The 14102-nt window shown below is 53.4% G+C and overlaps 1 protein-coding gene across 2 annotated transcripts; it reads left to right on the top strand.

The window, feature by feature from the left end:
• Window positions 1-5568: 5568 nt before the first annotated feature.
• On the top strand, window positions 5569-13317 carry IGSF8 (immunoglobulin superfamily member 8). 2 transcript variants are annotated; one of them, XM_039839983.1, is made up of 8 exons: window positions 5569-5771; window positions 6359-6461; window positions 9507-9884; window positions 10576-11037; window positions 11377-11784; window positions 11993-12406; window positions 12761-12891; window positions 13069-13317. In XM_039839983.1, the coding sequence occupies exons 2-7, from the start codon at window positions 6404-6406 to the stop codon at window positions 12874-12876; spliced, it is 1836 nt and encodes a 611-aa protein (XP_039695917.1). In that variant the 5' UTR covers window positions 5569-5771; window positions 6359-6403; the 3' UTR covers window positions 12877-12891; window positions 13069-13317. The 2 variants fall into 2 exon arrangements, with proteins under 2 accessions (XP_039695917.1, XP_039695918.1); XM_039839984.1 differs by lacking the exon at window positions 5569-5771 and adding an exon at window positions 6078-6091.
• The last annotated feature ends 785 nt before the right edge of the window (window positions 13318-14102 follow it).

A 14102-nucleotide genomic window follows, 5' to 3' on the forward strand; every position in this document is an offset into this window, starting at 1 on the left:
ATGGGAGCGGAGCCAAAAAGAGCCAACAGTGACCTTGAGATGCTCACAGCCAAATGGAGATGCAGATATAAACAAGCCCTGGACAATGTAGAGCGGGAAGTGCCATTAAAGGGTTGAGGACAGGGTGCTGTGGGATCAGGGGTCACGGCAGTGTCAGGACTCTGGGCCCACTCTCTCCCGTGGTGAGCTCCTTCATCCTTACCCTTCTGTCTGTTTGTTTTTTGTAGCCTTTATTTCTGGCTTTGTTTTCCCTTCACTTTCCAACAGAGAGCCTTTGGGAAAATTCCATCTTGTTTCAGTTGGACTAGGGAGAAGTCGAATTGTTCTCCCTTCAGCCAGGGCATGCCAGGGCCCTGGAGAGTCCAGGTGTGGACTGCGGAGGAGGCAGTGGCTGTCCAGAGAGAGGCCTGGGAAGAGCCTGTGACATTGGGCCAGGGAATGGTGACAAGCAGGACCCGAGTTGGCTGAGATGGCTGTGTGCTCCCGTACTCTTTCCTCAGATTTCTCCTCAAGTTCCTTGTCTTCTCATCAGTGGGGAGAGTTAAGGTTCCCTCCATCTCAGGGATGCCAGTTAACCACACTTCTGTTTCCCCACCTAGGATACTCTGATGGGCTGGGACCTCAGAGTTAGGTGAGCATGTGTGTGAAATCCCCCCATGTCCCTTTCTGCCCTTGTATTGCCACAAGGGCCTCCAGCACTGCATTCATTCATCCAACAAATATTTATTGAACTCCTATTATGTGCTAGAAGCTGAAGATACACTTGTGGAAAAAGTTATTTCGAAAGGTTGCATAGGCACCAGGTACGTGTGTATATGTGTGTGCTCACACGTGTGTGTATATGATTAGGTGTGTGCAGGTTGGGGAAGCACAAGGAAGAAGAATGTTAGGAGCTTAAGTTCAGGAGTCAAACATCTTGCATTGGAATCTTGGAGCTACCATCTGCTAGCCAGGTGACCTTGGGTAAGTGAGATCATCTCTCTGGGCCTCCTTTTCCAGTCTGCAAAACAGGTAACAATCATGCTCCCCTGTGGGTTGTTGTGAGGACCGTGTGCAGATACGTGCAGTGCTCAGAGCACAGCCTAGTACAGAGCAGGTGTTCAGTAAATATTAGTGAGTATTGGTGCCCCCTCCTCACTTCACTCAGAGCTGGGTATGGACAAACTTGTAAATGATCTGTTCTCCAAATCTATCTCTTGCTCGACCTCAGTGACTCAGAGGCAGTTACCTGAGCTAACCCCCTTCCGTCCCCTGAGGCTCATCTACAACACCTAGCCCAAAAACCTCTGTCTAGCCAAACCTCTGCCATCTTCTGTTCTTGATGGATACCCCTCCCCCATCCCTGCTGCCTGATTGGAGAAGACATGATATCACATAGTGGGAGTTGCCTTAGCCCATGCCACCCTCCAGACATATGTCTGTGCCATTGGCTCCCTCTTAACTGACTGGAAATAGAGGAGAGGGATGGGGTGTGCATCTGGGGTGGAGCCCAGATGCCCAGCCTATGAACTGGAGAGCAAGAGACTTGTCAGTGGAGGGGATTCCAGCTCAGAGGAATCCATCCATGGCCTTCTGGAGTGGGTGGCAGTTGGCACTAACCCTGGGCATAGAAATGGCAGGGCCTTTTCAGGAGTCAGGGCTAGATTGTGCCAAGGCCAGCAACGGTATTGTAGCTCTTCTATTCCTTAACAGCGGTTCCACACCCTGGTCATAGAGTTTAAGAACTTGGAAAAGAGTGTGGGCTCAGCTGGAGCAAGAGGAAGGCTCAGGGAGTAGACACACACACACACACACACACACACACACACACCATAATAATGTGGGTGCCTGGCTAGGGAGGAAGGAGAGAGAGGGTCCAGCGTGCATATGTGTGTGTGGGAGAAGGCTCCATTATTCTGCGAGCGTGTTTGGGAGCGCATGATGTCTGTGTTTTTATCGTGGTGTGTGCCGGGGTTTTCGAGTGTGAAGCTGCTTCAGTGTATCACTATGTGAGTTGGTTGTCAGAGTGAAGGCAGGTTTTTGCTCTGTCTCTGTCTTGTCTTTTTGCTTCTGCCTCTCAACAAGTAGACAGAGAGAATGTTCTCTTTGGGGTGGGTGGAAAACATGGCTCATTATGGCAGTATGGGTCAAGGCTTTATAAACATTCTTGTGTGTGATTTTTAGCATCCACCAAGCTAGGATTTATATGCATTTAAAAGAGAGAGAGAGTTAAGTACTATGTGAGTGTTTGTAGCATTTCTATATGTCTAATGTCTGGTGGGTATGTGTGCTTGTTTCTTTGATGTTTGTCACTCTCTTTAAGGTGCTGTCTGTGTCAATAGCTGGGTGTGTATTTGTGTCTGTTGGGTCCATGTCAGCTTTTAAGAAGCCATGTAACATTGGTTAGAAGCACAGACTCCTCCACACTCAGATAATCCCAGGTTCGAATCTGAGTTTGGTCAGTAACTAATCCATTAATCTTGCACACAATCCTAAGCTTCTGTACACCTCAGTTTCCTCCCACAGATAATAGTAGCACTGACCTTACAAGGTTCTGGTGAGGATTAAATGAGATCATGTTATGGACCTGGCACAGGTCAGAATACGTTGATGGGCCTGTCTTTGAATGTGCCTCTCTGAGAACTATGTGTCATGGTTGTGACATCTCAGCCAGATGATAGACTGTTTTAGGACAGCATCAGTCTTAATTATCTTTAATGATACTCAGGACATCTCAGTGCCACCTTGGTGCCTTGTACATATGTCATCTTGAGGGATAATTAAATAAGCATGTGAAACACAGGCCTGGTGTCTGATGTATGCTCATAACTGGTTGTACGTGGAGGGCGAGCGAAAAGCAGATGATGGCACTGACTACAGGCCCTGTGGTCTCTATGCATCCCTCACCCATGACTCTGCAATACCAGGCTTCCTTCCTCCCTCTTGTCTCAGGCTGGCCTGAGGCTTATGGGAAGGCTGCCTTCTTCCTTTCTCTGCTCATCCCACCACAGGCATCAGCCAAGGTGCTGGGTAAGCCTGTGCAGTTTTTTCTCATGGGCCAGATGGGGAGGATACAGGAGTGCTTTCATGTCTATGCCACATATCCCTCATTGACAGCATGTCCATGTGTTGTGTGTGTCTGTGCATCGCTCTGTGGGGATGTGCGTGTAATGTCTTTCTGCATGAATTTCTCTGTGTTATCTCAGGTACATGCGTCTGTCTGTATGTGTGACAAGCCTCATGCCTGGGGTTTGCTCTCCTTCCCCCAGTTTTCCAAGTTACATAAGCGTCTAAGGGTGACTCAGGCCTGGGTTATGGGCTCCCCCTGCTGGCAGCCTCTGGAACTCACAGTCTGGGGAGGAGCAACGGAAGAAGCTGCAGTTTCCTCAGCTTCATCACAGCTGAAGACACAATACAAACCTACCCCCAAATTCCTGAGTGAACCTCTCATAACACTCATACTGGGGGTACGTTATTACTTACTTATGATACATCTCCCTGGTACCCCAGCATGTTCCCTGAAGGCAGGGGACCATGCTGGACTTGTTTCCCACATATTGAGGTCTGGCCTGGTCAGTATTTGTTGAATAAATGAATTTATAGGGTGGAGAGGCTTGGGAAGAGAGACAATGGGGTGTTGGCAGATTTGGGGCTTTGGGTACAAGGTATGAACTCCTCATATCTTGGCCACTTAAAAGCTATGTGGCCTTGGGCAAAATGCTTAACCCTGCTGAACCTCAGTCTTCTCTGCTGTTAAATGATACCACCTGACAAAATACGCTATGAAGATTAGAAATAATATCTGTGGATGAAAAAGGGGCTACATGCGAAATCTGACAACCTCAGTGGAGGCCTTGTGGCAGGCCCTACAAACCTGAAGACTGAAAGTAACCACACAGGATGATTTAAACACAAAAATTCCTAACTAAAATAAAGTCATGGCAGGTAGTCCCATCCTAGGCCTGTAGCTAGCTTCCTTGACAAAGGTCTATCTTTACCTTAAGTGAGCCTGTCTCTTGTCTTTTTGCATCTAAGATAACGTACCTTTGAAAGGTCAGAGTAATTTTTTCCAGGCCTCTCAAGGTACAACCACCAGCAAAAGAGCACGAGACCACAGAATCCTCATTGTTATCTTGTTCCTTGAATACCACCTCTATGTGCTGTAAATGTTAATTATTAACTATCTTCTACCCACCAATGTAAGAGAAGTATGCATTTCTCTATTTTGCCTTTTTATCCAATCTCAGAGATTTCCTCATTTTGCTTTCTCTTGTTCCCTTAATCTACCACCAATGGATTTTATGTAACCCTCCTTTTGTCTCCTTCTTTGATTCTAATGTATAAAATGAGCTGCAAAACTGTCATTTTCTCAATCCATTGAGATTTGCTTCCAGTAATTGTCATGTTTGGCTCAAATAAACTCGTAAAAATTCTCTACAGGTTTGGACATTTCTGATGTCAACATATCCAAAAGGGCCTTATCCTGTAGGCCTCCCATAAATGGCATCTAGGATGATAAGGAAGAGTTCTGGCAACATCTCTCAAACATCAGCAAGGCATTAAAGCCACTCTACTTCCAAATAAAGGGACCGGTTTTCCTCCAAGAACTTCCCTGTGCCTTTCAGTTTTCATACAGCTCAACCTGGCCTGTGCATGGATTTAGGTGAAATGAATCTGGGGAAATCAGGCTGTGCCTATGTCAGAGTGGGAGGAAAGGGGCATCCACTGTCCTGCTCCTGGACTTCTGATTTCCCTTGGTGGTCCCCAGCATTCTGCCTCTGAGCTTCTCTGGTCAGTCTCTGAATGTGGCTTCAGTTGAACACCTCCTCTGAGCCAGGAACTGTACCAGGCTCTGGGAATAGGAAGTCTGGGAAAGTCTGGTCTGGCTCGAGCTACGTCCCCTCTCAGGGTCTGTTTCCTCCTCTGCTAAGGGGGTGGGGAGTGAGTAGAAGGGTATTGTGGGAGTGGGTATAGGTAGGAGGTTAGAGGGTGAAAATGCTGGATGAGCTCTGGGGTAACCTCCCACAGAAGGTCACTATAATAGCCTTAGCTTTCTGGACCTGGCTTCCCTTCTGTGCATTCTGGCCACAACCTTCCTGCCTCTCCCCACTCCCTGCCTTCTACTTAGTGAAGAAGAGACAAAGCCCCTAGGAAAGAGGCCTCTTCCATTCTCCCACCTCCAGGGCAGGCCCCCCCTTCCCAGTGCAAGGGGAAGACCATTTTTCTTCACTGGAAATAGAGGCTCCTTCACTGGAACCACAAGTTCACCCTCTGAAGTCTAAACAAAACCTCTTAGCAAGCAGTTTAAATAATTTAAAAACAAAAACACCTTATCTCCTATTTTATTTAAAAACAAAAACACCTTATCTCTTATTTTGCTAAGCACTTTATGTATATTATCTCAATTAACTCTCACAAAAACTCTTAGAGGTGGATGCCATCCCACCTCAATTTGCCAACAAGAAAACTAGGGTAGAAGGAGGTTAAGCAAATAGACCAGGATCACCAACCAGGAAATGATGGCACCCAGCCAGCCCACCCTCCTAACCCGCTTCCTCTGGTTCTGCCCTGAGGGAGTGGCAAACAGGTCTCCAGTGACCTGCTGGGCCCTGACTCGCCCTTCTGCCCAGATCCTCTGTGTCTGGAACTCCTGGGTCCCGCCCATGCCCACTTTAGCGGAGTTTGCAACGAGGCCTAGCGGCCCAGAGCAAATAACTAAATTCTAAGTGCGTGGCCAGTCACCTTACCGACCTCAGAGCCCCTGCACCCAACTCTCATGGAAAGGCCAGCAGGTGAGAGTGGGGGTGCACCCTGTTACGTGGCGGATGGGATTTGGCTGAGCCCAGGCGCTGCCAGCGTGCAGGGGTTGGAGTCGGGGCAGAGCCGGAGCCCAGGTCCAGGGCCGGGTTCCCAGCAGAGCCAGGGATAGGGGCGGGACCAGAAGGGCGGGGCCAGGACTGAGGTGGGCGGGGCAGTGACAGGGTCCCGGGTCCGCGACCCCGGTCTGGGAGGAGCCGGGAACAGGGGTGGGGTCGGGGCTAGGGCCGAAGTCGGCGCGGAGCCGGGAACCGAGGATGCACCGAGACTGAGACAGAACAGGGCTGAGAAAGGGGTCAGGAGGGGTCGAGGAGGGTTAGGGAACCGAGACGGACCGGGGAGGGGCTGGTAACCGGTGACCGGGGCGGGGGCGGAGCCCGGGCGGGGCGGGGCGGGACTGAGTGGTTGAGAAGGGAGGAAAAGCGGTGGGAGGAAGAGGGAGGAGGAGGGAGGGGACTTGGGAGCTCCCACTCGGCTCAGCTTCGCTCCGAGAACCCACGCTTTGCGGCTCTGCTTTGCGCCCCCACCTGGGCATGCGCCCCCCGAATCCCTGGCCGTCCAGAGCCCGCGCAGCCCCCTGGAGCCTTCCAAGCGCCGGCCTCGTAGGATGGGCTCCCTCGGTCCCACGCCGCCGCTGCCTGCGCTGCTGCTGCTGCTAATGTTGGGTAAGTCTGGCCCCTGCCTTAACCCCCAGCCCCGCCCGGCAGGTGCCTGCTACCTGGCGCCCAGCCTGGCCCTCCTCTATCCTCAGAGCCCTTCGCAGCGCCCAACCCACACTCCCGCCCCGCGTCCTCAGGGGCACTTCCAGACCGCCATTCTAGTCTGGGTGGATATAGGCACCCCAGCTCTAGGCCCCAGCCTTGGGCACAGTGAGGACCCACCGAGGTGCCAACCCTAGGGACCACCAGGCTCCCGAAGGCCAGGCCCTATGTCTCTGCCAGCACACTCGGATCCTGGGGTCACTGTGCCCGAATGGTTTGACGCCTCTCTGCTTCACACTCAGCTTCAGACCCAGCCTGAGGTGCCCGCCCTGCGTGGGCAGTGCCTGCCAGTCTTCATAATTGCCCCGAATTGGCTGGAGGCCCAGGGGCTGATTCTGCCTAGGATCTTTGAAGTAGGTCTCCCCTAATTGCCCCCCCCACACACACACATACATTTCATCCTCTGGGTTTGGGCCCAGTTCCCTCTCTCAGCCCCATCTCTGACCTGGGTTGGGTCCCTATTTGCCCCACTTTCCTTCTCCCAGATGGCACTTGGCTCTATAGCCTCCCACCAGTTGTCACTTAGTCTTAGTTCTCCTTAGTCTCAGCTTCCTTGCCTTGGGAGAAACAAGGCTCCATGGAGATTGATACTGGGATCTCTAAGCACCCTGTCTCTGCCTTGGTGGGTGTTCTGGGCCACTGCTGCAAGGATGCATGAGGGCAGTGACTGTGCGATCGCTTTGGGTATGAACTGGAGGGCTCCCTGTGGGAGACGGTCTGGGGCGGAGTAATGGCATCAAGACAGTGAGACTGCCTGTACAGATGTTCAGGAGACTGAAACCCTTGAAGTAAGAGCACAGTGTGGGGAGTGAGAGTAGCCTGGCCACCAGGATTTGGAGCTGCCATAGTCTCGGAGCAGGCTGACAGTAGGTAGCCCCAGCTGCCTTTTCTAGAACTGCCCCACAGTGGCACCAACCAGTTTGCCTGCTGCATAGGTCTCTGGGCCCTGTAGGACTAGAATGAATCCTCCTTAGGGCCCTGAGTGGGAGGCAGGAGGATGTCAGAGGGCCTGGTTACCTAGCACTTGGATTGTTTTTCCCAGTGGGCAGTGTGGAGCAGAGATGAGCCCAGGGGAGGAGGGTAAGTGAGATGCACAGAGATGGAAGAGCCTGCTGAGATCTGTGGGTACTTACATTTCATTTTGAAAATGAGGAAAATGGAGTAACTTGCCCAGAGAACACATCTCCTGAGTATTGGGTCTAGGATTTGAACCCAGATGATCTGTCTGACTGCAAAGAAAGTCTGTTTGTTCTCCCTTCCCTCTCTGCTAACACAAAGGAGGGGACCTGGCTAGGGAGAGAACTGCCTGGCAGCTGGTTTCCTAAGGTGGTGGCGGTGACTTTCCCATGGGATCTCCAAGCATCAGCAGTTGTGGATCCAGGAAGGTGGGAGGGGGCCCTTCTGAGCAGAGTCTGCCTGGAGGCCAGGGGTGATGGAGGCTGGGGGAAGGTGTCAGCCCTGCCTTTTTTGCCAGCACCCTGATTGTGAAGTGCCTTTGGGCAGGGCTCTCCGGAGTCACACTCACTCACTCTCAGTGTGGAAACTGAGGCCTGGGAGAGGAAGGGATGGGTCCAGGCCATATTGCTGGGGACAGAAGTGGGGCTGACTCTAACCAGCCTGCGCTCTAACCAAGCTATCACAAGTTCTTCCCGAAACTCAGCCACAGTAAAGGGCCTGTCTCAGTAGAAGATTTCAAAAGAAGCCCTTCTGGTGGAGCCAGAGGGCAGAGTTTAACTCTGGACTTGGTGTTTTCCTCTAGCCCCTGTGGACAGGCCATGGGGATGCCCCTGGGAGTGACATTTTTTTTAGTGAGGTCATCCCCTCAGGCCTCACTCACCTTGGAGTTCCCCATCTTCCTCTCCAGCTTTGTTCCTCTGCAGGGACTTCTGGAAGCCATCCAAGGACAGTAGGATCTTGGCCAAGACAGTATACTTCTCTTGCCTTACTATTTTTCATCTGTAAAATGGAGGTGGAGGTCTGCCCTAGCCCTCCTTACATTCTATTCTGTGATCTCATGTAGTGGGGCTAGGTTGGAAAGTGAGAAGCTGAGCCCTCCAAGCCACTGGAGTATCTTCTGGGGCTGGATAGGACCTGGGAATGGAGGTAGGGTAAAGAAGAGAGTTTTGGCCTGAGGAGAGAAACTTGGGGAGGAGCAGCTAGAGAAAGGGAGCCATATGTAAATGATGCACACCATATGCAAATGAAGGCTTTTGTTAGAGAGTTGGGGGCGGGTGCTTTGTGCATCAGCTGGGCCAGCATGGAATTATTGGCAGGCATGGGATGGGGGATTTTCTGCCTTCAGAGGCTGGGGCAGAGGCCGGTTCCTGCCTCATAAGCCTCAGCTGCCTCTGAAGCTCTGTAGGGTAGGAGAAGCAGTGAGCTCATTGCACAGCTGGAGGGGGGAGGGCAATGTGTGGCGAGAAATGACTGGGTCTGTGCCCTGTCCTGCTCGGGCCACTGGCTCCATTGTCTGGAGTTCCCTGGCCCAGGTGACACGGCTGAGCCAACAACCCCTTCTGAGCAAGATTTTGCCAGCCTCTCTCAAATGAAAGGGGGAACATGTAGTCTCAGAATCCTTAGCTAGAAGGCTGCACTGACCAGGCCAGAGTGAGAACCACAGACATGAGTGGGGGCTGAGGGGAAGCAATCAAGATACAGCTGGAATCAGGAAATGGTTAGAACAGGAAGCAGACGTTCTTTCTGCTTCTCGCGTGTCAGAAATGGATATTTCTGGGTTCTGAGGCAAACCTGGCTCTATAGCAGCTCCTCGAGACCTAGGTGTTTTACCTTCCAGCATCCTTTCCCTGTTCTCAGAACACAGCCCAAGCTGCGTACCAACTTTCTCCACGTTTCTTTTCCTCTCAGGGGCAGGGGTTAAAAATGGTGCTGGTAGCGGGGGAATACAATGGGGACCCAGGCATTTCTAACTTTTCTTTTCCTTCCCTACAGGAGTTGGGTGCTGTGCCCGAGAGGTGCTGGTCCCTGAGGGGCCACTGTACCGCGTGGTTGGCACAGCCGTCTCCATCTCCTGCAATGTTACTGGCTACGAGGGCCCTGCCCGGCAGGACTTTGAGTGGTTCCTGTATAGGCCCGAGGCCCCAGAGGCTGCACTGGGCATTGTCAGTACCAGAGATACCCGGTTCTCCTACGCTGTCTTTGGGCCCCGTGTTGCAGCCGGTGAAGTGCAGGTGCAGCGTCTGCAGGGTGATGCCGTGGTGCTCAAGATCGCCCGCCTGCAGGCCCAGGATGCCGGTGTTTATGAGTGCTACACACCCTCCACTGATGATCGCTACCTGGGCAGCTACAGTGGCAAGGTGGAACTGAGAGGTACTGTGCCATAGGAAGGGGCAGGGCCACTCCCCCAGAAAGGGCAGAAAGTCAGGGCCAGGAGGGACCTATCTAACCTCTCCCTCAGGTTTTGCTGCTGAGGAGCCTGAGGCCCAAAGAGGTTAAGAGACTTGCATAAAGTCACCCAACAAGTTAGTGGCGGTTCTGGGACTTTAACCCATTCTAGTCTACTGCTCTTCTTATTCCATCAAGCTACCTCTCGGTAGAGGGAAAGTGTCCTTAGGCTGTCTGGTCCCCTCTCCATTCCATGATAGGGTGACTCAACTCCATTCCTAGAGATTCCAGGATCTAAATCTAGGGGGGGAGGGAAGAAAGCAGAGATTGGGTAGGAGGAGTGAAACCATGTGACATTTTTGCTCTCTTAAGTTTCTTTGTCTTCTAAGAAAGAAGACAGAACCACTTTTCGGAGTATTTCAAACAGGGGTCAGTCCCAAACATAAGGGTGAGTAGGCGATGTGCTGGTTCTCTGAAATTTGACAAGTATTTATTAAGTGCCTCTTGTGTGCCCAGCACTGTGCTTGGCACCATTGGGTTACAGCAGAAATAACACATCATGAAATCTTTGCCCTCCAGAAGCTCACAGTCTCTGTAGGGAAATAGGTCATATGTAGGAAACAGTAAGGAGGGCTGCCAGCTCTCAGCCTTCCTTCAGTCCAGCTATTCTCTCCAGTTCTTCCAGATGTGCTGCAGGTGTCAGCTGTCTCCCCAGGACCCCGAGGCCGCCAGGCCCCAACTACGCCCCCTCGCCTGATGGTGCATGAGGGGCAGGAGCTGGCACTGGGTTGCCTGGCACGGTCGAGCACGCAGAAGCACACACACCTGGCGGTGTCCTTTGGACGTGCTGTGCCTGAGGTGCCGGTGGGGCGAGCAACTCTGCAGGAAATTGTGGGACTCCGGCCGGACCTGGCTGTGGAGGCTGGTGCTCCTTATGCTGAGCGGCTAGCTGCTGGGGAGCTGCGACTGGGCAAGGAGGGGGCTGAGCGGTACCGCATGGTGGTGGCGGGTGCCCAGGCAGAGGATGCTGGCACCTACCACTGCACTGCCACCGAGTGGATTCAGGATCCTGATGGCAGCTGGGCCCAGATCGCTGAGAAGAGGGCTGTCCTGGCCCATGTGGATGTGCAGACGCTGTGTGAGTGTGGGAGCTGGGAGCCATGGTATCTCAGTGGGCACTGGCAGTAGGTGGTCATTGCCTGAGCAGGGAGCCCACCTTCCCTAGAGTGAGCAGTCTTGTTAGCATCACTTCCCTCTGTACCCATCATGGGTTTTCTCTGCTCAGCGTTGGGCGTGGAGATAGGTGGCCTATGGTTGAGGGGTGAGTCAGGCCCCTGGGTGTTGGAGATATGCTCATACCTGGGAGGGTCAGATGAATGGCCTCGAGGTTGCTGCTTTCAAGGGAACTACAGTTGGGGAGTCAAGTGTTTTGTGCCCCCTCTTGCTTCTGACAGCCCTTCCTCTTTCTATGTTTCAGCCAGCCAGCTGGCAGTGGCAGTGGGGCCTGGCGAACGTCGGATTGGCCCAGGGGAGCCCTTGGAACTGCTATGCAATGTGTCAGGGGCATTGCCCCCACCAGGCCGTCACGCTGCATACTCCGTAGGCTGGGAGATGGCACCTGCAGGGGCACCTGGGCCTGGCCGCCTGGTAGCCCAGTTGGACACAGAGGGTGTGGGCAGCCTGGGACCTGGCTATGAAGGCCGGCACATTGCCATGGAGAAGGTGGCATCCAGAACCTACAGGCTGCGGCTAGAGGCTGCCCGACCTAGTGATGCGGGCACCTACCGCTGCCTTGCCAAGGCCTATGTCCGAGGGTCTGGGGCCCGGCTTCGTGAAGCAGCCAGTGCCCGATCCCGGCCCCTCCCCGTGCATGTGCGGGAGGAAGGTGAGAGGGGCTGGTTGGGCTTGTAGAACTCTTTTCCTACTATTCCTCTCTCCTTTTCCATCAGCTGCCTCTATGCCTCAGTCTCATACTCCTCTTCTTTTAAGATTGTGGGCATACCTTGAGTTTCCTGGGGTGTTACTTGGACAGTGGTCCTGACCCCATTTCCTCTGACCCTTCACCCTCTGACCCCATGGCCTTTTTTGTACAGGTGTGGTACTGGAGGCTGTGGCGTGGCTGGCAGGAGGCACAGTGTACCGTGGGGAGACTGCCTCCCTGCTCTGCAACATCTCTGTGCGGGGTGGACCCCCAGGCCTGCGGCTGGCCGCCACCTGGTGGGTGGAGCGACCTGAGGATGGCGAGCTGAGCTCAGCCTCTGCCCAGCTAGTGGGTGGCGTGGGCCAGGATGGTGTGGCAGAGCTGGGGGTCCGGCCTGGAGGAAACCCTGTCAGTGTGGAGCTGGTGGGGCCCCGAAGCCATCGGCTGAGACTACACGACTTGGGGCCCAAGGACGAAGGCGTGTACCACTGTGCCCCCAGTGCCTGGGTGCAGCATGCCGACTACAGCTGGTACCAGGCGGGCAGTGCCCGCTCGGGGCCTGTAACAGTCTACCCCTACACACATGGTGAGTGACCCCTGCCTTCCCCTCCTTACTCACTGCCTTCCTCCAGCCCCTCGCTCGTTCTTCCTTTACCATCTGATCCTCCTGTTACTGTCCCCTCTTTCTCTCTACATCACCTCACATGAAGCGTTCTGAAAATCCAGCTTTCTGCCCCCCTGTGCCCATCTGCCACAGGCTTCTTGGTGGTAGAGGTTAGCATGTGTGCAGAGGGAAGGGAGCAGGCCAGAGATGGCTCTCTGTGAATGGGGAGGAGGTGGGTGCAGACAACTTGATAGAGAAGGTGCTAGGACTCCAGTGGGACAGTGGGTGGACGGTAGCGGCACCCAAGGCTGAACATAGCCATCCTCTCTCACCTAGCCCTGGACACCCTGTTTGTGCCCCTGCTGGTTGGTGCAGGAGTTGCCCTAGTCACTGGTGCCACCGTCCTTGGCACCATCACCTGCTGCTTCATGAAGAGGCTCCGAAAACGGTGATTCCTTCCCCACCAGGTGAGGAAAAAGAACCCCTAGCGTTGCCTTCCCAAGCACTGAGATGAGCTGCTTGCTCCCCAGCCCCACCTGGAGGAGGAGCCAGTTCACAGTTCTGTGGGGGGCAGGACTAAGGGCCAGGAGGGAGCCCCACTCAGGACTCTCCTTAGCCCACTCCACACCACATGCTCTCTCCAGTTCTCGCAGGTGTTGACTGTCTTCCAGCCCAGCACCAAGCCCACCTCTGGTTGCCTGGATACCTTCTCCCTCTGTCCAACGTTCTTTTAATTTATTTGACCTACCCCCACCCAGAGTAGAGGGCATGGCCTCCATTCCCCACTCCTTCCTTTCCAGTTCCTCCCTCTGGCCTTCTGTTGATCTCATACCCAGCCCTGTCTTAGAATTAGTTTTTCTAAAATGTGAATAAATTTGTTTTATAAAATCCAGGCTGGCTGTGTCTTCCCTGTGATGAAGCTATAAGAGGCTAAGGGTGTGGCAGGGAGGTTGTTGGGGGTTGACAACCTATTTTGGATGACCCAGGTCTCTGTTTTCACCACAAACACCATCTGGCCTCTGTGGGCCGTGCCACCCACCCCAGGAAGGGACACCTGGGTCCCATCTGCTGCCTAAGCTGTCAGTGCCAAGCCAGTTCCTGTTGGGAATCCTACTCAGGGAGGGGAGCACAGAAAGGGCGGTCCCCTCTCCCAGCTACTCCCAGGTTGCAGGGCATGGGCTTGCAGGGGCCAGTGCCTTTTCTGAGTTCCCTGCATCACTCTGCGCTCTCATTCTGCTGGTCTAGCTGGTCTTGGACCTGACTCCTCCCGCTGGCCCTGGGGCCTCAGCCCTTTTCCTCTAGATCTTCATTCTGCCTGACAGCAGCAGAATAGAAGGCCCAGAACACAACTGCCTGGGTGGCAGGAATGACAGTAGTCAGGGGAGGCCTTTGTGTCCAGGGCCCCTGCATATACCTACCCCTACAGCCTGCATGTGCCCCCCAGGCCTTGCCTCACCCCTCTGCCTAAGGATTCTCTGATGTTAGAGTTCTTATTGCACTGCACCTTAAGAGGCACCCAGTTTACCTCTTTTAATTCACTTATTTAAACATTTAATAAGCATTATTTGTTTGCTAACTTATTTTTACAGATGGGGAACCTGAGGCCCAGAGAAGTGATGTGACTTACCAGAGTCACAGAGCTAATTAGTGACAGTGTGTCAGGACTAGAGCCCACATC

The sequence above is a fragment of the Pteropus medius genome, unplaced genomic scaffold (genome assembly GCF_902729225.1).
Source record: "Pteropus medius unplaced genomic scaffold, Ma_sr-lr_union100, whole genome shotgun sequence".
NCBI lineage: Eukaryota > Metazoa > Chordata > Mammalia > Chiroptera > Pteropodidae > Pteropus > Pteropus medius.